Source organism: Adiantum capillus-veneris, chromosome 24 (genome assembly GCF_014529385.1).
Source record: "Adiantum capillus-veneris isolate H3 chromosome 24, ASM1452938v2, whole genome shotgun sequence".
Classification (NCBI taxonomy): Eukaryota; Viridiplantae; Streptophyta; class Polypodiopsida; order Polypodiales; family Pteridaceae; genus Adiantum; species Adiantum capillus-veneris.
In genome coordinates, this window is record NC_140954.1 from 6,229,750 (window position 1) to 6,257,340 (window position 27,591).

Sequence of the window (27,591 nt, forward strand, 5' to 3'; positions counted from 1 at the left end):
TCGAACTCTCTCTCATAAATTCTCTGTCATTCTTTTATTCAGAGAGACATAATTTACGTTTTTAGGTTTTAGGGTTTAGTATTGTTATTATGCAAATACACAAATTGTATTATTATGCAAAAGCATACAGAGATATGCGAATTTTGGTGGATGTATAATGTTGGGGTTTTTCTTGGTGTTACTAGTTGGGCAAGTGGTGGACCTTGTTTGGTTATAGATGCAAAATTCGTGATTCAACAAGGGCGGATTTGAATTTAGGCGGGACAAAGACATCTTTTTAACTAAACTTGCTTTCAAATTTGAATTTGGATGGGAAAATTTGAATTTAAGCGAGACGATGAAGTTGATTTAGGTGGGACTATTTAAATTTGAACGGCTTGATTTGAATTTAGGCAAGATTATTTAAATTTGCGTGATTTCATTCAAGTTTAGATAGTATTATTTAAATTTAGGCAGTTTCATTTAAAACGATCTAGCTTGGACAAGTAGTGGATCTTAAAACAAAACACAATGGATAATAGGTTGGACAAGTGGTGGACCTCTTCCCCAAATAGTCCATGGGGGTAAATATGGTAGTTACACTCCATCCACACATTGACCTTCAAAAAATAGAGATAGCTTCTTTCAATAGATCTAGCTTGGACAAGTGGTGGACCTTCAAACCAACTTGGGCTAAAACCTTTATAACACAAGGGATAATAGGTTGGACAAATGGTAGACCTTTGCCTTGGACCATCCATGGTAGTAAACATAGTAGCTACACTCCATTCACACATTGACCTTCAAACAATAGAGATAGGACTATTGAATAGCTAACTTAGACAGGTGATGGACCTTCAAACCACCTTGGGCTAAAACCTCCATAACACAATGGATAGTAGGTTGGACAAGTGTTGGACCTCTACCTGAAACCATCCATGCTATCACGGTAGAGATAGGACTATTCAATAGAGCTAGGTTAGACAAGTGGTGGACCTTAAACCACCTTGGGCTAAAACCTCCATAACAAATGGGTTAGTAGGTTGGACAAGTGATGGGCCTCTACCTAGACTATCCCTGGTAGTAAACATAGTAGCTACACTCCATTCACACATTGACCTTCAAACAATAGCGATAGGACTATTCAATAGAGCTAGATAAAACAGGTGGTGGACCTTCAAACCATCTTGGGCTAAGACGTCCATAACACAATGGGTAGTAGGTTGGACAAGTGTTTGACCTCTACGTGAAACCATCCATGTTATCATAGTAGAGATAGGACTATTCAATAGAGCTAGGTTGGACAGGTGGTGGACCTTCAAACCACCTTGGGCTAAAACCTCCATAACACAATGCTTAGTAGGTTGGACAAGTGGTGGACCTCTACACCAAACCATGCATGGTAGCATAGTCGCTACAGTTCATTCACACATTGACCTTCAAACAACATAGGTAGCTTCTTTCAATAGAGCTAGCTTGGCGAGATGGTGGACCTTAAAACAGCCTTGGACTAAAACCTCCATTACACAATGGTCAGTAGGTTGGATAAGTGGTGAACCTCTGTCCCAAACCATCCATGGTGTTAAACATAGTAGCTACACTCCGTTCACAAATTGACCTTCAAACAATAGAGATAGATTCTTTCAATAGATCTAGCTTTGACAGGTGGTGGAGCTTCAAAACACCTTGGTCTAAAACCTCGATAACACAATGGATAGTGGGTTGGACCAGTGTTGGACCTCTACCCCAAACCATCCACGCTATCAGAGTAGAGATAGGACTATTCAAGAGAGATAGCTTGGATAGGTGGTGGACCTTTAAACCACCTTGGGCTAAAACTTCCATAACACAATAATTAGTAGGTTGGAAAAGTGATGGACCTATGCCCCAAACCATCCATGGTAGTAAACATTGTAGCTACATTCCATGTACACATTGATCTTCAAGCAATAGAGATAGCTTCTTTAAAAAGAGCTAGCTTGTATAGGTGGTGGACCTTCAAACAACCTTGGGCTAAAACCTGCATAACACAATGGTTAGTAGGTTGGACAAGTGGTGAACCTTTGCCCCAAACCATCGCAAGTAGTAACCATAGTAGACTCTCCATTCACACATTGACCTCAAACAATAGAGATATCTGCTTTCAATAGATCTAGCTTGGACAGGTTGTGGACCTTCAAACCACCTTGGGCTAAAACCTTTATAACACAAGAGATAGTAAATTGGACAAGTAATTGACTCTACCCAGAACCATCCACACTATTAGAGTACATATAGGATTATTCAATAGAGCTAGCTTGGACAAGTGGTGGACCTTCAAACCACCTTGGGCTAAAACCTCCATAGCAGAATGGTTAGTAGGATGTAAACATAGTAGCTACACTCCATTCACCTTTTGACCTTCAAACAATAGCCCATTAGCTTCTTTCAATAGAGCTAGCTTGGACATGTGGTGGACCTTCAAACAACCTTGGGCTGAAACCTCCATAACACAATGGCTACTAGGTTGGACAAATGGTGGAGCTCTACCCCAAAACATTCATGGTAGTAAACATAGTTGCTAGACTCTATTCACACATTGAGCTTTAAACAATAGAGATAGCTTCTTTCAATAGATCTAGCTTGGATAAGTGGTAGACCTGCAAACTGCCTTGGGCTCAAACCTCCATAACACAATGGATAGTAGGTTGGAGAAGTGTTGGACCTCTACCCAAAACCATCCACGCTATCAAAGTAGAGATGGGACTATTCAATAGAGCTAGCTTGGACAGGTGGTGGACCTTAAAACCACCTTGGGCTAAAACCTCCATAGCACAATGGTTCGTAGGTTTGACAAGTGATGGACCTTTGTCCAAACCATCCATGGTAGTAAACATAGTAGCTACACTCCATTCACACTTTGACCTTCAAACAATAGAGATAAATTCTTTCAAACCACCTTAGGCTAAAATCTCAACTACACAATGGATAGTAGGTTGGACAAGTGTTGGACCTCTACCCAAAACCATCCATGCTATCACACTAGAGATAGAATTATTCAATAGAGCTAGCTTGGACAAGTGGTTGACCTTAAAACCACTTTGGACTAAAACCTCAATAACACAATGGTCGGTAGGTTGGACAAGTGATGGACCCCAACCCCAACCCATCCATGGTAGTAAACATAGTAGTTACACTCCATTCAAACATTGACCCTTAAACAATAGCGATAGATTCTTTCAATAGAGCTAGGTTGGATAGGTGGTGGACCTTCAAAAAACTTTGGGCTATAACCTCCATAACGCAATGGTTACTAGGTTGGACAAGTGGTGCATCTCTATTCCAAACCATCCATGGTAATAAACACAGTAGCTCCACTCCATTCACACATTGACCTTCAAACAAAACAGATAGCTTCTTTCAATAGATCGAACTTGGACAAGTGGTGAACCTTGAAACCACCTTGGGCTAAAACCTCAATAACTGGATAGTAGGTTGGAAAAGTGCTGGACCTCTACCCCAAACCATCAACATGATCAGAGTAGAGACAAGACTATTCAATAGAGCTAGCTTGGACAAGTGGTGGACCTTCAAACCACCTTGGGCTAAAACCTCCTTGAAAATGGTTAGCAAGTTGAACAAGTTGTGGGCCTCTGTCCCAAACCATCCATGGTAGTAAACATAGTATTACACTCCATTAACAGATTGACCTTCAGACCACCTAGAGCTAAAACCTCCATAACACAATAAATAGTAGGTTGGACACGCAGTGGACCTCTACCCCAAACCATCCATGGTAGTACACATAGTAGATACACTCCATTCACACATTGACCTTCAAACAATAGAAATAGGTTCTTTCAATAGGGCTAGCTTGGACAGGTGGTTAACCTTTAAACCACCTTGGGCTAAAAACTTTATAACACAAGGGATAGTAGGTTGGACAAGTGGTGGATCTCTACCCCAGACCAGCCATGGTAGTAAACATAGTAGCTACACTCCATTCACGTATTGATCTTCAAACAATAGAGATAGGACTATTGAATAGTGCTAGCTTGGACAGGTGGTGGACCTTCAAACCACCTTGGGCTAAACCCACCATAACACAAGAGATAGTAGGTTGGACAAGTGGTGGACCTATGTCCCAAACCATCCATGGTAATAGAGATAGAAGTTACACTCAATTCACACATTGACCTTGAAATAATAGAGATAGCTTGAACATGTGGGCCACCGTCACACCACCCTGGGCTAAAACCTCCATAACACAATGGATAGTAGGTTGGACAAGTGGTGGACCTCTACCCCATACTATCCATGGTAATAAACATAGTAGTTACACTCCATTCCTACATTGACCTTCAAATAATAGAGCTAGCTTCTTTCAATAGAGCTAGCTTGAAATCACCTTGTGCTAAAGCCTCCATGACACAATGGATAGTAGGTTGGACAAGTGGTGGACCTCTACCCCAAACCATCCATGGTAGTAAACAAAGTAGCTACACTCCATTCACACATTGACTTTGAAACAATAGAGATAACTTATTTCAATGGAGCTAGTTTGAACAGGTGGTGGACCTTCAAACAACCTTGGGCTAAAACCTCTATAACACAATGGATAGTAGGGTGGAAGGTTGGTGGACCTTTGCCCCAAACCATCCATAGTAGTAAAAAAGGTAGCTAAACTCTATTCACACATTGACTTCGAAACAATAGAGATAGCTTTGTTCAATAGATCTAGCTTTGACTGGTGGTGGACCTTCAAACCAACCTGGGATAAAACCTCCAGAACACAATGGATAGTAGGTCGGAAAAGTGGTGGACCTCTGTCCCAAACCATCCACGGTAGTAAACCTAGTAGCTAAACTCCATTCGCACATTGACCTTCAAACCATAGAGGTACAAATTTTCCATAGGGCTAGCTTGGACAGGTGATAGACCTTCAAACCACCTAGGGCTAAAACCTTTATAACACAATGGATAGCAGGTTGGACAAGTGGTCAACCTCTATCCCAAACCGTCCACGGGATTAAACATAGTAGCTACAATCCATTTACACGTTGATCTTCAAACAATAGAGATATGACTATTCAATAGAGGTAGCTTGGACATGTGATAGACCTTCAAACCACCATGGGCTAAAACCTCCATAACACAATCGATAGTACATTGGACAAGTGGTGGACCTCTAACCCAAACCACCCATGTGATGAGACTAGAGATAGGACTATTTAGTAGAGCTAGCTTGGATAGGTGGCGAACCTTAAAACAACTTTGGGCTAAAACCTCCATAACACAATAGATAGTACGTTGGACAAGTGGTGGACCTCTGCCCCAAACCATCCATGGTAGTAAAAAAAGTAGCTACACTCCATTCACATATTGACCTTCAAACAATAGAGATAACTTCTTTCAAAGAAGCTAGCTTGGATAGGTGATGGAGCTTCAAACAATCTTGGGCTAAAACCTCCATAAAACAATGGATAGTAGGTTGGACAAGTGGTGGACCTTTGCCCCAACCATCCGTGGTAGTAAACAAAGTAGCTACACTCCATTCACACACTGACTTTGAAACAGTAAAAATAGCTTTGTTCAATAGATCTAGCTTGGATAGGTGGTGGAACTTCAAACCAACCTGGGCTATACCTCTAGAACACAATGGAACGTAAGTTGGATAAGTGGTGTACATCTACCCCAAACCATCCATAGTAGTAAACATAGTAGCTACACTCCATTCACAAATTGACCTTCAAACAATAGAGATAGCTTTTTTCAATAGAGCTAGCTTAGACAGGTGGTGGACCTTCAAACCACCTTGGACTTAAACCTCCATAACACAATGGATAGTAGGTTGGACAAGTGGTGGATCTCTACCCCAAACCATCCATGATAGTAAACATAGTAGCTACACTCCATTCACACAATGAACTTCAAACAATAGAGATAACTTCTTTCAATAGATCTAGCTTGGATAGATGGTGGACCTTCAAACCACCTTGGGCTAAAACATCCATAACACAATGGATGGTAGGTTGGACAAGTGTTGGATCTCTAGCCGAAACCATCCACGCTATCAGAGTAGAGATAGGACTATTCAATAGAGCAAGCTTGGACAGGTGGTTAACCTCCAAACCACATAGGGCTAAAACCTGCATAATACAATGGCTAGTAGGTTGGACAGGTGATGGTCCTCTTCCCAAACCATCCATGGTACTAAACATAGTAGTTACACTCCATTCACACATTGACCTTCAAACAATAGAGATAGCTTCTTTCAATAGAGCTAGCTTGGACAGGTGGTGGACCTTCAAACCACCTTGGGCTAACACCTCAATAACACAATGGATAGTAGGTTGTACAAGTGTTAGATCTCTACCCCAAACCATATGCTATAAGAGTAGGGATAGGACTATTCAATAGAGATAGCTTGGAGAGGTGGTGGACCTTCAAACCACTCTGGGCTAAAACCTCCATAACATAATGGTTAGTAGGTTGGACAAGTAATGGACCTCTGTCCAAACCCTCCATGGTAGTAAACAAAGTAGCTAGACTCCATTCACACTTTAACCTTCAAACAATAGTGATAGATTCTTTCAATAGAGCTAGCTTGGATAGGTGGTGGATCTTCAAACAAGCTTGGGCTAAAACCTCCATAACACAATGGTTAGTAGGTTGGACAAGTGGTGGACCTCTATTCCAAATTATCAATGGTAATAAACATAGTAGCTCTACTCCATTCACACATTGACCTTAAAACAATAGAGATAGCTTCTTTTAATGGATCTAGCTTGGATAGGTGGTGGACGTTCAAACCACCTTGGGCTAAAACCTCAATAACACAATGGATAGTAAGTTGGAAAAGTGTTGGACCTCTACCTCAAACCATCGACGTCATCAGACTAGAGATATGACTATTCAATAGAGCTAGCTTGGACAGGTGATGGACCTTCAAACCACCATGGGCTAAAACCTCCATACACAATGGTTAGTAGGTTGGACAAGTACCCCTAACCATCCAAGTGATTAGACTAGAGATAGGACTATTCAATAGAGCTAGCTTGGATAGTTGGTGGACCTACAAACAACCTTGGGCTAAAACATCAATAACACAATAGATAGTAGGTTGGACAAGTGGTGGACCTCTGCCCCAAACCATCCATGGTAGTAAAAAAAGTAGCTGCACTCCATTCACACATTGACCTTGAAACAATAGAGATAGCTTCTTTCAAAGGAGCTAGCTTAGACAGGTGGTGGACCTTCAAACACTCTTGGGCTAAAACCTCCATAATACTGGTTGGACAAGTGGTGGACCTTTACCCAAAACCATGCATGGTAGTAAACAAAGTAGCTACACTCCATTCACACACTGACTTTGAAACAATAGAGATAGATTTGTTTAGTAGATATAGTTTGGATAAGTGGTGGACATTCAAACTAACCTGGGCTAAAACCTCGAGAACACAATGGAAAGTAGGTTGGACAAGTGGTGGACCTCTACCCCAAACCATCCAGGGTAGTAAACATAGTAGCTACACTCTATTCACAAATTGACCTTCAAACAATAGAGATAGCCTTTTTCAATAGAGCTAGCTTGGATAGGTAGTGGACCTTCAAACCACCTTGGACTTAAACCTCCATACCACAATGGAGAGTAGATTTGACAAGTGGTGGAGCTCTACCGCAAACCATCCATAGTAGTAAACAAAGTAGCTACACTCCATTCACACATTGACATTGAAAGAATAGAGATAACTTCTTTCAATATATCTAGCTTGGATAGGTGGTGGACCTTCAAACGGCCTTGGGCTAAAACCTCCATAACACAATGGATAGTAGGTTGGACAAGTGCTGGACCTCTAGCCAAAACCATCCATGCTATCAGAGTAGAGATAGGACTGTTCAATAGAGGGATCTTGGACAGGTGGTTGATCTTCAAACCACCTAGGGCTAAAACCTGCATAACACAATGGCTAGTAGGTTGGACAAGTGATGGTCCTCTGCCCAAACCATCCATGGTAGTAAACATAGTAGTTACACTCCATTCACACATTGACCTTCAAACAATAGAGATAGCTTCTTTCAATAGAGCTAGTTTGGACAGGTGGTGGACCTTCAAACCACCTTGGGCTAAAACCTCCATAACACAATGGATAGTAGGTTGGACAAGTGTTAGATCTCTATCGCAAACCATCCACGCTATCAGAGTAGAGATAGGACTATTCAATAGAGCTAGCTTGGACAGGTGGTGGACCTTCAAACCACCTTGGGCTAAAACCTCCATAACACAATGGTTAGTAGGTTGGAAAAGTGATGGACCTCTGTCCCAAACCCTCCATGGTAGTAAACATAGTAGCTAGATTCCATTCACACTTTAAACTCCAAACAATAGCGATAGATTCTTAGAATAGAGATAGCTTGGATAAGTGGTGGATCTTCAAACAACCTTGGGCCAAAACCTCCATAACGCAATGGTTAATAGGTTGGACAAATGGTGGACCTCTGTCCCAAACCATCAATGGTAGTGAACATAGTAGCTCTACTCCATTCACACATTGACCTTCAAACAATAGAGATAGATTTTTTCAATAGATCTAGCTTGGACAGGTGGTGGGCCTTCAAACCATCTTGGGCTAAGACCTCAATAACATAATGGATAGTAGGTTGGAAAAGTGTTGGACCTCTACCGAAACCGTCCACGTGATCAGACTAGAGATAGGACTATTCAATAGAGCTAGCTTGCACAGGTGGTGGACCTTCAAACCACCTTGGACTAAAACCTTCATTATACAATGGTTAGTAGGTTGGATAAGTAGTGGGCCTCTGCCCCAAACCATCCATGGTAGTAAACATAGTAGCTACACTCCATTCACAGATTGACCTTCAAACCACATAGGGCTAAAACCTCTATAACAAAGTGGATAGTAGGTTGGACAAGTGGTGGACCTCTACCCCAAACCATCCACGGTCTCCATTCACACATTGACCTTCAAAGAATAGAGATAGCTTCTTTCAATAGAGCTAGCTTAGACATGTGGTGGACCTTCAAACCACCTTGGGCTAAAAAATTTATAACACAATGGATAGTAGGTTGGACAAGTGGTGGACGTCTACCCCAGACCATCCATGGTAGTAAACATACTAGCTACATTGCATTCACACATTGACCTTCAAAAAATAGAGATATGACTATTGTGAATAGAGCTAGCTTGGATAGGTGGTGTACCTTCAAACCACCTTGGGTTAAAACCTCCATAACACAAGGGATAGTAGGTTGGACAAGTTGTGGACCTATGCCCCAAACCATCCATGGTAATAGAGATAGTAGCTACACTCCATTCACACATTGACCTAGAAACCACCCTGGTAATTTTTCATTGTAACGGTAAAATCATGTCTTTGGTATTCCATGTAGCTCATACCATGCTCTACAACAAATAACAGAGCCATTTATCTTGAATTGGTATCGCATCTTTTCATCTTTCTGATAGCATATAGATAGGACATCATAAACATAATTAGTGCGTGATTTATGAGACTCTCCCCAAAATTCTTGTCGTAACCTTGTCACCATATCCTGGTCTGCAAACTGACAACATTTTTATCCACAACAATCAATACATGAAACCTTTTGAATTGACTCAATTGCAAGATAAAAAGCAGAATCTGGTGCTGCTCTTATTTTTTGAGATTTGTTGATAAAAGTGTAGCGTCACTTCCTTAACGGTATAGCAACGGTATTCCCATCACCATATTTTCTAGCATTATCATCATTGGATACATTGGATTCTGCACATCTCGCATGCATCCCATTAATAGGAACAAATTGTTGTAATGGGATCCCATCCAACATGGTTGTCTGCTTGATGGGCCACTTTACCAAAGTGATGCTAGCCACATCATGCATGTTCTCACTAATTTCATTCTCCCTTTCAATACCCACGCCCACAAAATCATCACCAAGTACATGGAAGTTAACATAATCGTTTGGAAATACATATAAGATGGTCCCTTCATGTACAATCTGCATCATAGTGTCATCCTTTAAAAGTACCCTTTGATTTCTCCATCAATGTTTCAAACTCTAGGCTTGTTATAGGTATTGCATTTGTAAGTAGAGGATCAGGTTGATCCCCTTATTCATCACCACTGTACCTATATTAATGCAAGAACAAAGTGGTTGGACAATTGGCGGGGTGGAACCCAATTGCGGATAGTGCTATTTTAGAGTAGTACAACTTGGACAAGTGGCAGACCTAGTTTTAATTGCCCATGATTAAGGTGAACTACTAATGCAAAAAAAAAGTGCTTGGCAAGCAGAACAAGTGGTGGAAGTGGACGAGGCCTACTAGAAGTATAGCTTGGACAAGTGATGGACCGTATTTTAATGGCCAATGTCGAAGGTGAAATATTAATGCAAGAACAAAATGGTTGGACAATTGGCAGTGGAACCCAATGGCGGATAGTGCTATGTTAGAGTAGTACAACTTGGACAAGTGGTGGACCTAGTTTTAATGGTCCATGACTAAGATGAACTACTAATGCAAAAACAAAGTGGTTGGCGGGCGAAACAAGTGGTGACAATGGATAGGGAGTTGCCACAATATAGGATGGACAAGTGGTGGTCTTAGTTTTAATGGCCAATGCTAAAGGTAAAATACCAATGCAATGACAAACTCGTTGGACAATTGACGGTGGGTCCCGATGGCAGATAGTGGACTAGGCCTACTATGTTAGACTACATGTTAAACAAGTGAGTCGTGTAGGTTTTGGGCTAAGATCTTGCTTCTCGATGTGAAGGGCTCGAAAAGAAACAGAAGCAGTCATGGAAGAGTCTAAGACCGGTTTAATAACATGACTATGCTGTAGGAAGGTCTAACAGCGGTGCTGCTTCCACCAATTCCCTGACCATTCATAACAATAGTCACTTAGCAAAATGCATAACATAGGAATTACCTATAGACCAATCGACGGGAAGAATTTTTCAAGTCCACATGCTTTGATGGTGGAGTAGCCACATTCATCTCCTTTTGAAATTCGTAAAAAAGTACTCCTCTATATCTACTAACAATGTCTTCAAAATATGACTCCAAGTGAACATCTAGAGGCAAAACCACCTTGTGAACTCCATGTGTGGAATCTATAACCTGTTGTAAAAGCCTTCTTGCATCCTCCAAGACTTGATCCATCCATACTTCCTTGGCCAACCAAGGGATATAGAAATGATCTCCCAAAGGCATTCCAAAACGTTGGCGAAAGTTCTCATCTGCTCCCAAAAGCTTTAGCATTTTTATCTTTAGCTCTTGAGAACATGTAGCACAAGATATAGAGTAGAGTTTCTCTATTGTAATCTTGAATTTTTCATCCTCAAAAGGAAGACTCCATAAAATTAGAAACCATTCTTCTCCATTAGCAGGATTCACCACGGATAGATTCTACAATAACCAAACAAAATAAACAAACAAATCTTTTTATTATACTTTTAATAGAGTGTTGTACTCACCCGAGTCATGCGTCTATTGTAAGCTTTAACAACATTCCTCTTTGCTTGAATCTCAGCCCTCACACGTTCATCTTGTGACAAAGTAAGAGGTATCTTATTTAATGCTACCTGTAAATTAGACTTCCATTTATTCTGCATACACCATTTCAATAAAATGTATCAAGAACCCAAAATATTATTAGAATCTTACCAAATCTTAACAAATTTAAGTACATACCCCATAAACCATGGGACCAAGGATAGATTGAGTAAGAGGATACCAAACCCTCTTTCCTGATTGTGCTTCTTGAGCCCTTGCTTTCTCCATTGACACTCGTTCAGCCTCAGTAAAATTTTCAGTGATTTGAGATCCATCTAAAGAACAAATGGTACTTGTATGATACAAGTAGTCTTTGAGGTTGGTCTTAATGATTGCTTCTTCATTCATTCTACATAAACAATAAACCATAAAAAAATTTCCTCAAGACGTATCATTAAAACAAAGAAAAAGAAAGATTTAATGTACAAACGAAAATAAGACTTACATGTTCAATCTTTGAAGAGCAACAATTAATCTCAACTCCTCTTGTTGGGTAGGAACAATAAATTGTGCCAAAACCCTCACATGTTTCTTCTTGTCATTACGTGAGACCTCGCTTATGCTCTCCATCCAAGAGGCCGCTCGATGATTCCCTTCCGAGACAAAGAACATCTTTCCCTTCAACATGAACCATTGATCGTTTTTTTCAAGCTCATCCTCAAACTCTTTGTTAACCCTATGTCAATACTTGTGCCAAGTTTTTGTAATGTCCTCATTAACATCTCTACTTGAACCATCAGGAAGATTTATGGATAAGATGAACATACATTTCATCTTAAGGTACCCTTCTTCTTCAAAAACCTTCTTAAGTAGAGAAAGGTCCCTTCTAAGCTCTTGTACTCTCTCATTTATCAAACACCTACAAAGAGGAATCATAGGGGGTATACATCCTTTATTGAGGGTTAAACTGTTTATAAACTCGGAGCCTTGAGGCCTGATAATAGCTTGTGGGATGACCTCCTCAACCTCCTTGTCATCTGTCTCCTTCTCATTGTCCTTCATACCCCCATCTACATCCTTATCATCATTAGTGGCCTCTTTATCTCCTTGATCATCATGAATGTCTTCTACCTGTTGATTAGCCTGAGCATTTTCAGCTTTATCAACTAATTTTTCGCTATCTTGGCTGTTAGCAACAGATTTCCTCTTCTTGCGTATGACTTTGGGTGAACCTTTTGTCCTCTTTCCAAAGCACAAATAAAGAACAAATAAGCATATCAACAAAAATATTAAACTTACATACATTAAAAATTTCTTCAAAACAAGATGCTTATTTATGGGCCAAATTTAAAATTCAAAACTTAAGAACATGCATTTCAGTCAAAATCCGACATCACATGCATTGTGTGTGTGTGTGTGTGTGTGTGTGTGTGTGTGTGTGTGTGTGTGTGTATGTGTGTGTGTTTGCGGAGGTCTTAGCCACAAAAATTACATACATAGCATGCTCATTTTTAATGATGACAAGGCCAGATCCAAAAAATTCATTGTGTGTATAGAAGGCATATAGTTAGGGAAGTTCAAAGTCTTAAAAGCAAGAAACTCAAGCTTTCTGTCGAAGGCTAACATTCTCAAAGTGAAATCCAACCTGTAACAATTACCTCGTAACTCACATACACTGAAAGGCAAACGATTGATAGAAAACAATGGGTTTCATGGTGGAGAATGAGTAGATTACAATCTAACATCAGCCAACAACAGTCATGAGAGAAATGGGCAGCTGAGTTAGGGTAGAATACAAGCCCCTCAACATTGACCCACAATTGTTGTCCTTAACTTGCTTCAAAGTGACTGAACACACACTTATGGTAGAAGCTACCATGCTTAAAGTAAAGTCTCTTTCTAAATAAACAAGGCCCACCAACTTAAGCCAGTGAGAAATAGCAGGAACAAAACCAAAAATATGCCAGTACCTTTTTAGAAAGACCACGGGGGAACTTTGCTATCGAAACAAGGCACAATGTGAAGCTAAGAATTAAAGAAAGCTAGCACTTCAATGATGGCGCGCTCGCTTGAGGAAGGCAGAGATCCCAAGTGCTATGAGAGAACTTGATGAGGCAATGGCAAGAGGCAATGACATTTTGGTAAGCTTTTCTCTTCTCTTCACAAGGAAGTTGAGCTCGCGAATGTCAACCTCAAGTTGGGTCACATTCTTATCATGCTGAGAAGCATAGTCTCTGGCTTCCATGTATATGTGTGTGTGTGTGTGTGTGTGTGTGTGTGTGTGTGTTTGCGGAGGCCTTCTATGCTTAAAACCAGCTCCATTCCTATGTATATGCATCATACACATCTCAACCAATCACCAATCCATACTGGGTACCTCCTACAATCAACGTATTGGCAAGAGATGCCAATTGAAGTACAATCAAATAGTAGCCTCTTCCAAAAATGGGGGAAGAGCCTCGGCACTTACACAAACACTCGAAATACTGTTGGTTTGAAATACTCCGCCATTAGTACATCCACAGTAAGATATGTGAAGGACGAACGGTCGATATCTCCCTTAACCGATGGCTACTGTTTGATTGTACTTCAATTGGCATCTCATTTAGCCTACACCATCTATGGCTCCCGGCCACCAATCCCTGTCAAATAATTTATGTTTACAACTGTACAATATCACAGAATGGTGTTTATTGTTGATGTTATGGTGGAGTTAGAGATGAAGTAATGACTTGGAGAACTCGCAAGAAATGCGGAGTGTAACACCAAAGAGGAGTTATGCTCCAACACCATAGATGAGTTATGCCTGAACTCTTGTGATGATGCCCCGCATATGCTCCCCCCCCCCCACCCCCCCCCACCCCTCTGCGACCTTTCAGGCAAGGTTTCGCCGGCGAAACCCTTGGCATGGAGCAGTGTTGAAAAGAACTTTCCTCATCTTATGGCTTGACTGAGATATGTATGCCTTTCGACTGAGATATGAATGCCTTTCGACTGAGATATGTTGGAATTTTACTGAGATATGTATGCATTTCGACTAAGATATGTATGCATTTCGATGGGGAAAGGCAGCTCATAACACAGTTGAAGGTCAAAGGTGTGGAAAGCCAATACACAGCTAGCCCCTTTTGATGGTGTGGAAAGCCAATACACAGCTAGCAAGTCCCATGTTGGTCAAGAATCTACGTATTCACAGGTGTTTCGTCAGCGAAACCCAATCTTGCCAAGAGCCCCAAGCCACCTGCTTAGTCATTGCCATGGCATCATCCACTCTTTCATGGTGTTGGAGGTTAAAAGTTAAGTGTTTTGCCGCCGAAACTACCTGGTCTGTGCATAATTTCAAGAGATTTCAAGAGGTGAAATTTAGATTTGTTGAACTGAGCTTCGCCAGCCTGTAGATCATGCTTAGACATGTTCTAAAACACATCTTGACAAATGATTGGGAAGAAGGCACATATTCTATTTGGCAAAAGAGCTTCGCCCGCCTGTAGATCATGCTTAGACATGTTCTAAAACACATCTTGACAGATGATTGGGAGGAAGGCACATGTTTGATACTACAGTTTGGATAATTTGGGTGGTTACAAGCAAGGAAAATGGCAAGGAATAGGCTCTCTATTTTGGGCTGTGTTTAGAATCTATGAATTAGAGAGATGAAGCAACAGCTTCTGTCGAACGATCACTGACATACAGCAGTAGCAGGCTAGTATATCACATCATTGACTTAATTTAAATCTCTCAATACCTGCTCGCAATAGATCTCAAGCATCAATACCTGCTCGCCATGGCATCAATACCTGCTCGAAAAAACTCTTAGGCACCTGCGCAATACCTCTCATTCATTCTCAAGGGGCACGTGCTCGCAATACCTCTTAGGCACCTTCTCGCAATTCATCAATACCTTACCACGCGTTTTTGCATTAGATTTGCAACACATCACGCGTCCTTGGTGGCTATCAACAGGCTTGTATCCTTTCGCAAAATCAGCAAAATCAGCTCTGGAAAGCAAAGGGCACATGCACAGTAAGTGTTTCGCCGCCGAAACTACCTGGTCTGGTCACGCGTTTTTCTCAGTGGGTGGGGGCCCCTTTAAAAGGGCCGTCTGGACCAAGAGCAGCCTGCGAGGGTCAAGTCGAGCTACTGTGTGCGAGGGTCAATGATAGGGGCTGCCCCCGATTGTGTCAAGGATAGGGATTGTGTGCCCTCGAGGGTCAAGTCTAGCTGCACAGCATGCTACTGTGTGCACCCGAAACCAATTTGCTAAGATACAGAGTAGTTTCGCTGCCGAAACCCCTCCACGACCTAGTAGCAAAAACAACACAGAGAGAGAGAGAGAGAGAGAGAGAGAGAGAGAGAGAGAGAGAGAGAGAGAGAGAGAGAGAGAGAGAGAGAGAGAGAGAGAGAGAGAGAGAGAGAGAGAGAGAGAGAGAGAGAGAGAGAGAGAGAGAGAGAGAGAGAGAGAGAGAGAGAGTACCTGTTCACATTTCTGCTGATTCGCCGTTTCATTGTGTGCTGTAGGGATCGCACACAGAGCTACGTTTTCAAGCAGGACAAAGACCACGGCGTGTAGTGTTGGGGTATAAAGCCCAATGTGGTCGCCCAGGTAAGTGGGCGGGCCGCCATGTATGTACACATATTCTTTTGTAAAAACCTAATAAGAACTCACTATGCTCTACACATTACAGTAGAGCGAGTTCACCATATCGTCGTGCTCTTCTTCTCGCACTCTCTCTCGCGTCGCACTCTCGCTCGTACTCCTTCAACTGGTATCAGAGCTCAGATCGAGGCTCGGGGCAGCAGTGCAGGAGGCTAGAGTCACCAGCTCAGATTGGAGTGAAATTCGACAAGCAAAGACACGGCCCCAAATCTTGTGGGAGATCCCGTAGGACTTGGTGTGCTCAGAATTTCATTCTGAGGTCATCTCGGCCACCGTTCGGCTTCGACAAAGGTCTGCGCAGGCCATTTTCGACTACGTGGTCTCGACGGGTGCAGATCCGACTCTGCAAATTTGGGGTTTTCGGCCTACGACTGCAGGTGACGAGGATATCGACACTCCCAGAGTGCTCACAGTTCTTGGAGGCGTTTCACATACGACACGGGTGCATCTACACACAGACTGTAGGCGACATCCACTAGTTCATCAGGTAGCTTGTGTTTGCTACTTGATATTCCAGATTTCATCCTGACATTGCAGGTACTTCCACATGGGATGTATTGTCAGAGATGATGTATGTCTGTTGAGGGTTTGCTGGCTGTGAATCACGCAGCAAACAACCGCCACAGCGGTTACAGCATACAGTGGGAAATTTATGGATGTATGACTTTGTGGGAAGTCTATGTACTGTCAGATTTACTGCAGCCTTTGTTGAGGGTCGAGTGAGGTTTTATTGAGCTGGGGGATTCTCGAATGCTGAGATCCTTTCGGTGATACAGGTCTTGGAGCGATCCCTCGAGCACCCTTAGATAGGCAGCTAGGATGTATTGACTGTGAGTTAGACAGTTGGGATTGCATCTTTGCTTTACTGCCATTGAGGCATTGTCGCAGTCTATGCTTATAGGACAGTGACAGGACAGTCAAAGACAGTACAAGTGCAGGACAGGTTTACCCACAGCTTACAGTGTTAGAGAGAGTGGTTTTTTGAGCTGTTTTTTGGTCTGTTTTTGAGTACACCAGAGCCATTTTACAAAGGAGACTCTGCCGAAATTTATGCAGAATCTGAAGCTTTCTTGGTTCATTTGACAGGTTGATATTGGTTTAGAGGTCAGTTTACAGGGGAAACTCTGCCGAATTTTTCCCAGGAAAGTAAACCACTGTGAAGCGTAGCTATGGCTGGATCACAGGACACTGCTCTTTACAATATCAAGAAGCTGGATGGAACCAATTTCCCATTGTGGAAGAAGCAGATTTGGCACGCGTTGGTACAAAAGAAACAGATAAAACCTATAAAGCTCAAGGGGATAAAACCAGAAGATATGGATGAAGATGAATAGAGCGAAATGGAGGAATTGGCACTTTCTACCATTATGCTGACTTTGGCAGAAAGCGTTTACTTCAATGTAGCAGACGAGATGTCGGCTTATCAAGCATGGTTAAAGATGAGTGATCTTTATGAGAAGCAGAGTGCAGCTTCACAGGTATACTGGCTTAAGAAGCTTGTTGACTTGAAGATGAAAGAAGGGACACCTATGTCCAATCATCTGAATGAATTCAACACAATCTATAGTCAGTTGTGAGCTCAAGGTGTCAAGTTTGATGAACCTGTTAGAGCTATGTTCATGTTGATCACATTTCCAGAAAGTTGGGATACTTTTCGCACAGCTTTGAGTAATTCTGCACCTCCAGATGGTTTGAACATAGCAGGTGTAGCTACGTCACCACTTTTGGACAGAACATGTGGAAGATATCCAAGGGTTCTATAACAGTAGCACATGGAGTAAAGTTTGGAGGACTTTACATGATTTATGTATCAAATGTCTCTAAAAATGTAATCAATGTAACCGAGCAGCCGAACGTTTCTTTGTGGCATAGCCGATTAGGACATATGTCCAAGAAGGGAATGGAAATCTTGTCTCGTTCTGGTTATTTGCCTGGCTTTTCATTTAATGATTTTGAATCCTGTGAACATTGTCTATATGGTAAGCAAACACAACAGCCACATAAGCATAGAAGCAGTAGAAGAGATACACAGTTGGCACTTGTTCATAGTGATTTGTGTGGACCTATGCCTATCCTATCTCTAGGGGGAGCTTCTTACTTTATGACATTTATAGATGATTACTCGAGGAAAGTATGGGTTTACTTTCTCAAGCACAAGGATGAAGCGTTTAGTGTTTTCAAAACGTTTGTGACACTTGTGGAGAATCAGAGTGGCAAGAAGCTTAAATGCTTACGCACTGACAATGGTGGAGAGTATGTTTCAAAGGCCTTTCAGGACTTTTGTGAGTCAAAAGGTATAAAACGTGAACTTACTGCTCCTTACAATCCTCCTCAAAATGGTGTTGCTGAGAGGATGAATAGGACCATACAAGAGAAGGTCAGAAGTATGTTGTCTAATGCACAGCTGCCAAATGGGTTTTGGGCTGAAGCTGTATCAACAACTGTTCATCTTGTAAATAGATCTCCTAGCAAGGTTTTGCAGAAGGATTCAGTGCCAGAGATGGTATGGTCATGCAAAATGCCCTCATACAAGCATCTCAGAGTCTTTGGCTGTGAGGCATATACTCACGTTCCAAAGGAATTTAGGAACAAACTTGAGCCAAAGAGTAGAAAGTGCATCTTTCTAGGCTATGGTAATTCTTGTGAGATGGGGTACAGACTTTGGGATCCCGAATCCAGAAAGGTTGTCCGCAGCAATGATGTTCACTTTAATGAATCCAAATATCATTGTAAACCAGAGAGGGTTGAGGAGATTAGAAGAGTTGTCTTCCAAGAAGAGGACCTGCACGTGCAAGACAAAATGTCAGGGCTCAAGAGTAGCAAGGACAGGATAGAGTGGAACCACAGGTTGTGGCTGAGCCTGAGCCACCTATTGTGCATAGATCTGGACGTGTCACGCGACCTCCTGATAGGTTTGTTCCATCTATGAACTATATCATGTTGACTGATTGCAATGAGCCTTCATGTTACAAGGAAGCAGTGCAAATGAAGGACTCCAAGAATTGGCAATTGGCCATGCAGTCAGAGATGACAGCTCTGCATAAAAACAAGACATGGAAGCTAGTTAAATTACCACAGGGCAAAAAGGCTCTACCTTGTAAATGGGTTTACAGGTATAAGATCACCGCTCATGATAGTCAGCCAAAGTACAAAGCAAGGCTTGTTGCCAAGGGCTTTAAGCAAGAACAAGGCATTGACTTTGATGAAGTCTTCTCTCCGGTGGTCAAGATGACTACATTGAGATGCTTTCTTGCATTGGTTTCCATATTAGATTTGGTGTTGCACCAAATGGATGTCCAGACAGCGTTCTTGCATGGTGATTTAGATGTGGAAATTTACATGCAGCAGCCAGAAGGGTTTGTTGAGAAAGGCAAGGAAGATTGGGTATGCCAGTTGTTAAAGAGTCTTTATGGCTTAAAACAATCACCGAGGGCATGGTACCATAAATTCCACAAGTTTATGCTTTCTCAAGGCTACAAACGTAGTGAGTTCGATCACTGTCTATATACAAAGAAGGCTAAGGATGGTAGTTGGCTGATCCTTATTTTGTATGTGGATGACATGTTGATTGCTGGCAAGCACTTGGAAGAAATTTCAGCTTTGAAGTCAAAGATGGCAAAATCATTTGACATGAAAGACATGGGTGAGGCAAGTCATATACTTGGTATGCGCATTGAGAGAGACAGATCAAAGAAGTTGATTTGGTTATCTCAAAAAGAGTATATTGACAAGGTTTTGCAACGTTTCAATATGGAGAAGGGAAAGGCATTGAGTGTTCCATTGCCACCATATGTGAAACTTAGCAAACAAGATTGTCCTGTGTCTGAGGAAGAACATGTTGAAATGGATAAGATTCCATATGCGTCTGAAGTGGGTAGTTTGATGTATGCAACGATTGCTACTCGCCCAGACATTGCATTTGCAGTGGGAGTAGTAAGTTGATACATGTCAAACCCAGGCAAGAAACATTGGGAGGCAGTGAAAGGAATATTGAGATACCTGAAAGCTACAAAGAGTATGCGTATATGCCACGGGAGTCAGGAGCTAAGTGTAAAGGGTTTTACAGACTCAAATTATGCAGGTGACTTAGACAACCGAAGGTCTACGTCAGGGTATGTCTTTACATTGGCTGGTGGAGCAGTATCATGGCGTTCTAGATTACAAGATTGTGTTACTCAGTCTACTACAGAGGCTGAATATGTTGCAGCATCAGAGGCATGCAAAGAATCAATTTGGCTTAATCGACTAGTAACAGATTTGGGAATCAAAGAAGAGATGCCTGTGTTATATTGTGATAGTCAAAGTGCTATACAATTGGCTCGCAATCCAGTTTATCACTCAAAGACAAAGCATATGGATGTGAAGTATCATTTCATCAGGGAAATGCTCGAGGATAAGCAACTTCAGCTTGTCAAAGTTCACACCACAGAAAATCCTACTGATCTACTTACAAAAGGACTTCCCTCAGAGAGCTTTGCGCATTTTCGCAAGCAGTTAGATGTAGGGTAGTACATCACTTCTCTACATCTCTTGTATATTAGCTTGTATAGTAGCTTCTCTCACACTTAAAGTACCACATTGGACTTTAAGTGGGAGGTTGTTGGGGTATAAAGCCCAATGTGGTCGCCCAGGTAAGTGGGCGGGCCGCCAGGTATGTACACATATTCTTTTGTAAAAACCTAATAAGAACTCACTATGCTCTACACATTACAGTAGAGCGAGTTCACCATATTGTCGTGCTCTTCTTCTCGCACTCTCTCTCACGTCGCACTTCCGCTGGTACTCCTTCATGTATGACATTTTAAATCTATTTTTTATTTATTGAATATATGAAAACTATAAAAATGATAATACAAGATATATAATAAAAATGATAATAATGCTTGAGTCATATCTAAAGTAAGATACTCCGCATTGAATACCGCCAATCATCACTTTAAAACATAATATCTTTTGCTTTATTGTTCACTCTCATGCCATCATATATACGAGTCTTGTTCTCTGTTTAACACTATCTTTTGCCACTTTCGCCTTTTGCCTTCTACTTTCTGCAAATATGAATACTGCAATTATACGAGATGAGAGCAACACTAAACAGATAGAGCTTTCAACTCAAAACATTGTTGTGGAGATCTCACGCCATGAGTTAAGTGCACGTTTTAGATTAGTAGAGCATACAATAAGTTTGCATCATTTATTTGGTGAGCAGAATGAAGGTCTTTCTTTTGAGGTGCCAAATATTCACAGAGGAGAGAATACTGTGTTTCAATTGGATATTCAATTTGGAAGGACATTTGTTTTGCATGGTAGACAGCTATCAAGACAAGCTCCTATTATAGAAATTGAGGAAGAGTGTTCAATACAACAGGCAGTGGAGGAGAAAGGTGAGCCAAAAGCTACAGAGATTGCTAGCTTGGAAACTTCCACTGCACATAGCATAGTTGAGATGCTTAGAAATCTGCCACAAAAGAACTCTTTAAGAGCAAACTTTGAGCTAGTTCGCGAGATAAGAAAGATTGATGAGCTACCACAAAGATATGATGGAAACATCATGTTTGAGCTTCCATATGCAGACCCTACCAACAGGACAACAGGAGCAAATGACAAATTTGATGGACATGTTTGGACAAATGCGGTAACAAGCAATATCGCTGGATTTGATGGGATTGTCAGATTAAAAAAATGTGGTGGACACTTGATGTGCCTAAACAATATATGTTCAGGAGTACAAAGATCAAAAGAAATGAACGAAAAGTTTTGGACAGGGCGTTTGTCAAAAGTCTGTCCCTCAGGATCCACGACAGGCAGCTTTGGAAGCCTAAAATGCTTTTATTGTAATCTTCCCCCAACTTGCATCTCTGAATGCCCTTGTAAGCTCATTCTTTGCTTTCCCTCAGAGATCCCTGGTAAGAGAATAACAAGAGGGATTCTTCACATGGGTTGTCACTTACACCCAATTGCTGAGGGTGTTGCAAAACAAGCAATGGTGGATGTTAAAGTCAAAGTGAAGGACATGATATCTAAAGATTTTGTGGGTAGGCCAAGGTCTCTCCAACAAAAATTGGCAAAGGAAATAGTACTGCAATCATCACTTTTTAAAGACCACTCTGCTAAGACAATGCTTTCTGACAAGGACTTAGGTGAGGTCCTTGCTAAACTTGCACCTACACTTGACAAGCGAAGATTGTCACGGTGGAGGAAAGAAGCACAAGAGGAGGTCGGCCAACCCACTACTGGCTATGATTCCATTTTTAGTTTGAAGAAGCGCTTGCTTTTTGACTTTTTTCAAAGCATGGCCTTTCTTGGTCAACTAGAGTTCTCTGGCTTTGATAGATGTCACATTTTTAAAATGTCAACCCAAGGACCTGGCAATGGTGTTGATTTGGTTAATAAAATGCGTCCTGGTGGCGAATTGGAAAGTTGTTGGGTTTTCTTTGATTTTGTTAAAAGAATGCAAGAATGGACAACTATGGCATGCCATGTATATAACCCTTATGTTCAAGAAATGCAAACCATAGCTATTGGAGATTTTAAAGTGGAAGATATTGAAGCTCAAACTCTTTTTTGGATGCTAGTGAAACGAGTGATGTAAAAGGAGGGTTACAAAAAGGCTGAATTCAAAGGATTTATGGCTGATGAAGCTCAGGCAAATTGGCTAGATGTGAGGACAGTTTTTAATGGAGGCCCTAATAATGTTATGGTTGGACATGAAAGATCATGCTCATTTCATTGGGAACAGAGCATGCAACAACATGCAAGAAAATGTATCCTTCCCCACAGTCAAGAAGAGTTTAAACAAAGGTGTAGAGCATGGAGGATTGCACCTTCTGAAGAGGCTGCCAAAACAAAATTGGACAATCTACGTATGTGGTTGAGAAAAGGACATTTAGACAAGACGAAGATTTCAATTCTCGAGACATGGCTTGTCTGGTGGCATGCCAGAGTTGCACATTGGGGTGAATACATGGTCAAGGTGAGTCATTGTTAAATATTTAGAGCAGATAAAATAATTGCAAGTTTAAATGTTCTAAATTTATTTCAGGCTTTGGAGGGGAGTGACAGGCAACTAGTACCACAGGCAAACTTAGCGGAGTCCGTGCATGGGAGCTGGTTAGCTTCCAATGATGGGGTTAAATATATTTCTCTATACAATGCTTGCTACGGTGATCTTTGTACTGTTCTTTTGCAGCAGTCAAAATATGATTCTTTTCTTAAGGGTGGACACCTTGGATGTGGCCCTGGAATTGAGAAAATTAAAAAAAGACGAGCTTCATCTGGTGCAACCCTCCCAAGACCTACAGAAGTGGTGGACCTAACTAATCAGGCAGCAGTTGAGCTTAATGCTGCCAGTAGAAACTTTTTGGCAGATGGTGATTCAAGGACAGTGAGGCGATGACGACAAGGCAAACACAGTAATCCAATTAGAGATAGATATTCACATCGGCCTGAATTTGAGTATGTCACACAACCTGCACGTCGCTCAACTCGACCTACCCATAGCTCAATTGGAATACAAACCACTATGGAGGTGGATGTTCACCACACACGATGGGCTATTCGAAGGACAAATCCAAGGAGTGAAGTGCGATGCCAAGGATACTTACGACATAAAAACAAAAAGTGCAATGAGCTAATTGATAAGAAGGGTAGAGGAGGATTATTAGGGGTGCCTGCCCCTTGTTTTGAGGGTCTCATTGAAATCCCTTCAGGTCTAAGAAAACAATTTGTATGGTTCTGTGGCAACAACATTGATCATACATGGGAGCCATCAAAAATTGTGAAGGAGAGACCAACAAACCGTCCTACTATATGGCCAATTGCAAAAGGAACATCCTTAGATTATACAGAAATAGAAGCATTGTGGGCTGCAGGATTTTACTTGCAGAATATTGAAACTACATCACAACAAAATGCAAATTTGGTGCACAATGCAGATGAAGCTGATGTGCGTCCTAAGCACCGTGATGGTAGGGTGGTGGTGGTCACTAGGGTCATAACAAAAGAGATGGGGGCAAGAATCAACAGAGCTGCAGAGTTGATTTGCACAATTCATGGCCAACGTGTGGTGATTCAAAATGAGCATGCGGAATTTACTTTGACAACCAGTACAAGCAAGCAAAATGAGGAGAGCTATTTGGTGGTAGTGTCCATCTTTCCTTCTTGCACATGTGAGGATTTCCAAAAGCATTTACGAGAGGGTAAAAAATATATGCCTTGCAAGCATCTTTATTTTGTCTACACAAAAAATCTTGGGTTAGATGTGTTTCATCAAAGGTTTGTTCATCAAGCAGCCTTGACTAAAAGGGAGCTCCATCAAGCACTTAGACTTTTGTCATAGATTTTAGATTACCTTGCATTTTTTTAGAAATTTTGGAAAATGTTGTCTATGTATAGCTGCTCAATCAAACTACCATATGCGATTGTATCAAACTACCATGTGCGATTGTATCAAACTACCATGTGCGATTGTTGTATTTGTATACATTACGTGATTGCTCATATATACATTTCTATATGTTCTGGGCCACTTTTGAGAAAATATTTTTAGGTTCTATATACAGTCTCAAGGTGTTTTTTCCTACAGTTGTACTATATATAGTTTCAAAAACTTACATTGTCTGTTTACTTACAAGGTATTTTTTCTAGCAATTGAATTATTTGCAAATGCACTGTTTATGGTATACAGCCTTCAAAATTTTTAGCCTAAAATGAGCATGTATCCTTGGCTACTATTGTATACATTCCACAATTAGGCATTCAAAAAGGTAGAGAGCTAACTAAAGGTAGATTTAACAAAGTGTGATTTATTGTTTTTCTAGTGATACATTTACAATGTATAAAGATTCAATTTGCATATGGTCTTGTGATTCTTGGAAATGTAGAAATGTTTCTCAAATAAAATTACCACTACTACGTGCAATTTCTATGAGTTAAATCCTTATGAAATTGCAAAACAAAATTATTGTTGCTAATTTGTTTGTTGAATAGAATAATCTATATCAAAGGTATTGATACTATGATGCTCATACATATTGTAAAGGAAGTTCGCAACATGTAGCATTGATCTAGCATTGATCTACCTTTGCTTAACAAGATTCTTTGTGATAAGATGCAAAGCTGTGTTTGATTTTTATCGAGTGTTTCTTAGTGAAATACATCAAGCATAATGTTTGTGTTTTTGGGGTTCTTTTTAATTATGTTACTTTTTTTTCCATCGCTCGTCTTGCTCGTGGGATTATGCTCGCAAAATGGTCATCCCCCTTAAGCGGGTAGTAAATTAGGGTGTTCGTTCTCTTGGATAATTCTCTTGGAACACCAAAATTTCTAACTCTATTAGCAGGAATTACATCAGTGACCTTGTCCCAAAGCTACTCATTGAGGGTTTACTCGGTGCCGTCAGAAGTAGCAACAGTGACGCCCGAATGTGTAGGCAACGAGTAGTATAACTGCACTACTCTCAATTCTTCTCCCCAACGGATTTTCTTTAAGTCGGTAGCCAGGCATCCTAACTTCCAAGCGTTGATGTAGTAAATCCCGCCTTCAGGGGTTGAGTCGATCTCCCATCCTTTATCAATGCGAGTGGAGTGCGGTGTATTGACCTTTAGCAGCATCTCCATCACGTCTCACCGAAAACAATAGTTTGAGGAACGACGTGCTTGCTCATAAATAACCTTAAAGACTTGAAACTTTTGGTATTCAAGTACGGGATCTTCCTGCAACATCAATGCAAGAAGTTCAGATTAGCTACCTAGATTTCCTTAGTTCTAAAATTTTCAAACAGTAAGAATTTTAGTTCCCAGTCTATCCTAACGTTGCTCTGATACCAGGTGTGGTCCCCACCCCGTCATCTCAAACGACGGTTCTGATGGTAAACCTGGTGGCCACTAGATCTATAGCGGAAGCAAACAAAGTGGTTTAAGGGATCAACTAGCGGATGAGCTCTCATCACCAAGTGAATTGAGTCGAGCCTACTAGCAACAAGATCTAGTTCCATCCTGGAGGGGAAAGTGTGTCTAACCAATTATCGGTCCCAAGACTCACCTTCCAGAAGGAGAGAAGTCTCGAGTGCCTTTTTCCACATTGCTTTCAGATGCACGTACACTTGGGACTTCACTGCTTTTGGTGCAATGAGCAATTCTAGCGTCATTTACGGTACTACGGGGACAGAGAGTTCCCGACCAATTGGGACCACCCTTCTCATAGGCATTGGCAACCCGAGCCAAGCCCCCACTTTCCACCCCCACACTCACACTTCTTTGTGTGTGTCCTAATTACTACCACAATGGTTGTTCAACATATAAGTTCTTTGATTAAGTTTTGATTCACAAGGTTCGTTAGGACAGCCCTTCAAACAGTTTTACAAAGCGGCACCAAAACAATCTTTCTAGTAAAAAATTCACTCAAAACTCATTTCATTAAAAATTCCAATGTTCTGGAGGCAGGAAATTCCTGAGCGAGTGTTAACTCCACCCGTTGTCACCTAGTTGCCCATACAACTAGACTTTTGTCCACCGCATAAAAAGCACGACATGAACATCCCACCGCAAAGAACGCAAGTCGTGGATAGAGGCCCTAAGCTAGTAACTCTAGCTACTGCAAAATCTTCGCGAGCCGCCCCCTGTGATCAAGAGGGGGATCAGGACTAAATCAACATTGGAATTGAAAATGAACTGGCCGAGCTAAATTTTCCCTAGCAAACAATCTTTCCTACTTAAAACAGTATATTCCAAAATCATTCTTTCCTACTTGAATAAAAAATACACTTAATTTAAATACCGTGGTCTCCGTTGGATTTCCAACATGTTGGGGATATGTTTCCTTCCTACTTTATCGAATGCAATTTTAATTAAATAATACTTGAATTGAATTTTGACCTACCTCAACGATCTCCTCGTCGTTACTCCGTAAGATGGTCGGTGCTTGCTCGTCCATGGGAGCTTTCCCCTTCCGGCTAGAGTTGCTCGTGCCAGCCTCACGGTCGTGAGATCCACCGAAATGAGTTCTCTTTGTTGGGGCCATTTTATACTTACTACTTTAAATTGATAAATTCGGAAAAAAGAAGAACTAGTGTTTGAGAATATCATGACAACCAAGATGACAAGATTAGTCTCAATGAGCAATTTCCCTTATGCGAGAGGATTAGATTTACTTCAAGACATGGCAATCGTTCATAGCTACATCAAATTTAGGATAGCATCTCAATTGTTCTTATGGGAACTGACCCTAGAATTAATTACTCGGCCTAGATAAATAGCTCTTGCTTAATTAGAGTACTAGAGATGAATTAGGTATAATAATTGCTTCACTAATACAATGAAGAATTACCATGTGCATAGGTGAGAGAGTTTCCTTTCTAGAGATAATCATAGGGAATTAATTTCTCTAATTACACCTTAATCATGTGTAATTTGAATTTAAACTTAGCTAATTGCTCATTGTGAAATGATAGATTGAATT

At 41.2% G+C, this 27,591-nt stretch overlaps 2 protein-coding genes across 2 annotated transcripts; one reads left to right on the plus strand and one right to left on the minus strand.

The window, feature by feature from the left end:
- Nucleotides 1–10,907: 10,907 nt before the first annotated feature.
- Nucleotides 10,908–12,782, minus strand: LOC147425876 (uncharacterized). The gene is made up of 4 exons (XM_086499370.1): nt 11,983–12,782; nt 11,676–11,886; nt 11,459–11,590; nt 10,908–11,390 (listed from the first exon to the last, which is right to left on the minus strand). The coding sequence occupies exons 1-4, from the start codon at nt 12,162–12,164 to the stop codon at nt 10,908–10,910; spliced, it is 1,008 nt and encodes a 335-aa protein (XP_086355496.1). The 5' UTR covers nt 12,165–12,782.
- An 8,408-nt stretch (nt 12,783–21,190) lies between these two features.
- Nucleotides 21,191–22,726, plus strand: LOC147425877 (uncharacterized). Its single transcript, XM_086499336.1, has one exon. The coding sequence runs from the start codon at nt 21,191–21,193 to the stop codon at nt 22,724–22,726; it is 1,536 nt and encodes a 511-aa protein (XP_086355462.1).
- The last annotated feature ends 4,865 nt before the right edge of the window (nt 22,727–27,591 follow it).

What these genes read in the sequence shown, in the direction of transcription:
- LOC147425876 (XM_086499370.1), bottom strand. Translation starts at nt 12,164, where the DNA reads ATGTTGAAGGGAAAGATGTTCTTTGTCTCGGAAGGGAATCATCGAGCG. An exon ending in TTGGTCCCATGGTTTATGGG is followed by an intron (nt 11,591 to 11,675) that starts GTATGTACTTAA and finishes TGGTGTATGCAG; the next exon opens with AATAAATGGAAGTCTAATTT. An exon ending in ACAATAGACGCATGACTCGG is followed by an intron (nt 11,391 to 11,458) that starts GTGAGTACAACA and finishes TGGTTATTGTAG; the next exon opens with AATCTATCCGTGGTGAATCC.
- LOC147425877 (XM_086499336.1), top strand. Translation starts at nt 21,191, where the DNA reads ATGAATACTGCAATTATACGAGATGAGAGCAACACTAAACAGATAGAG.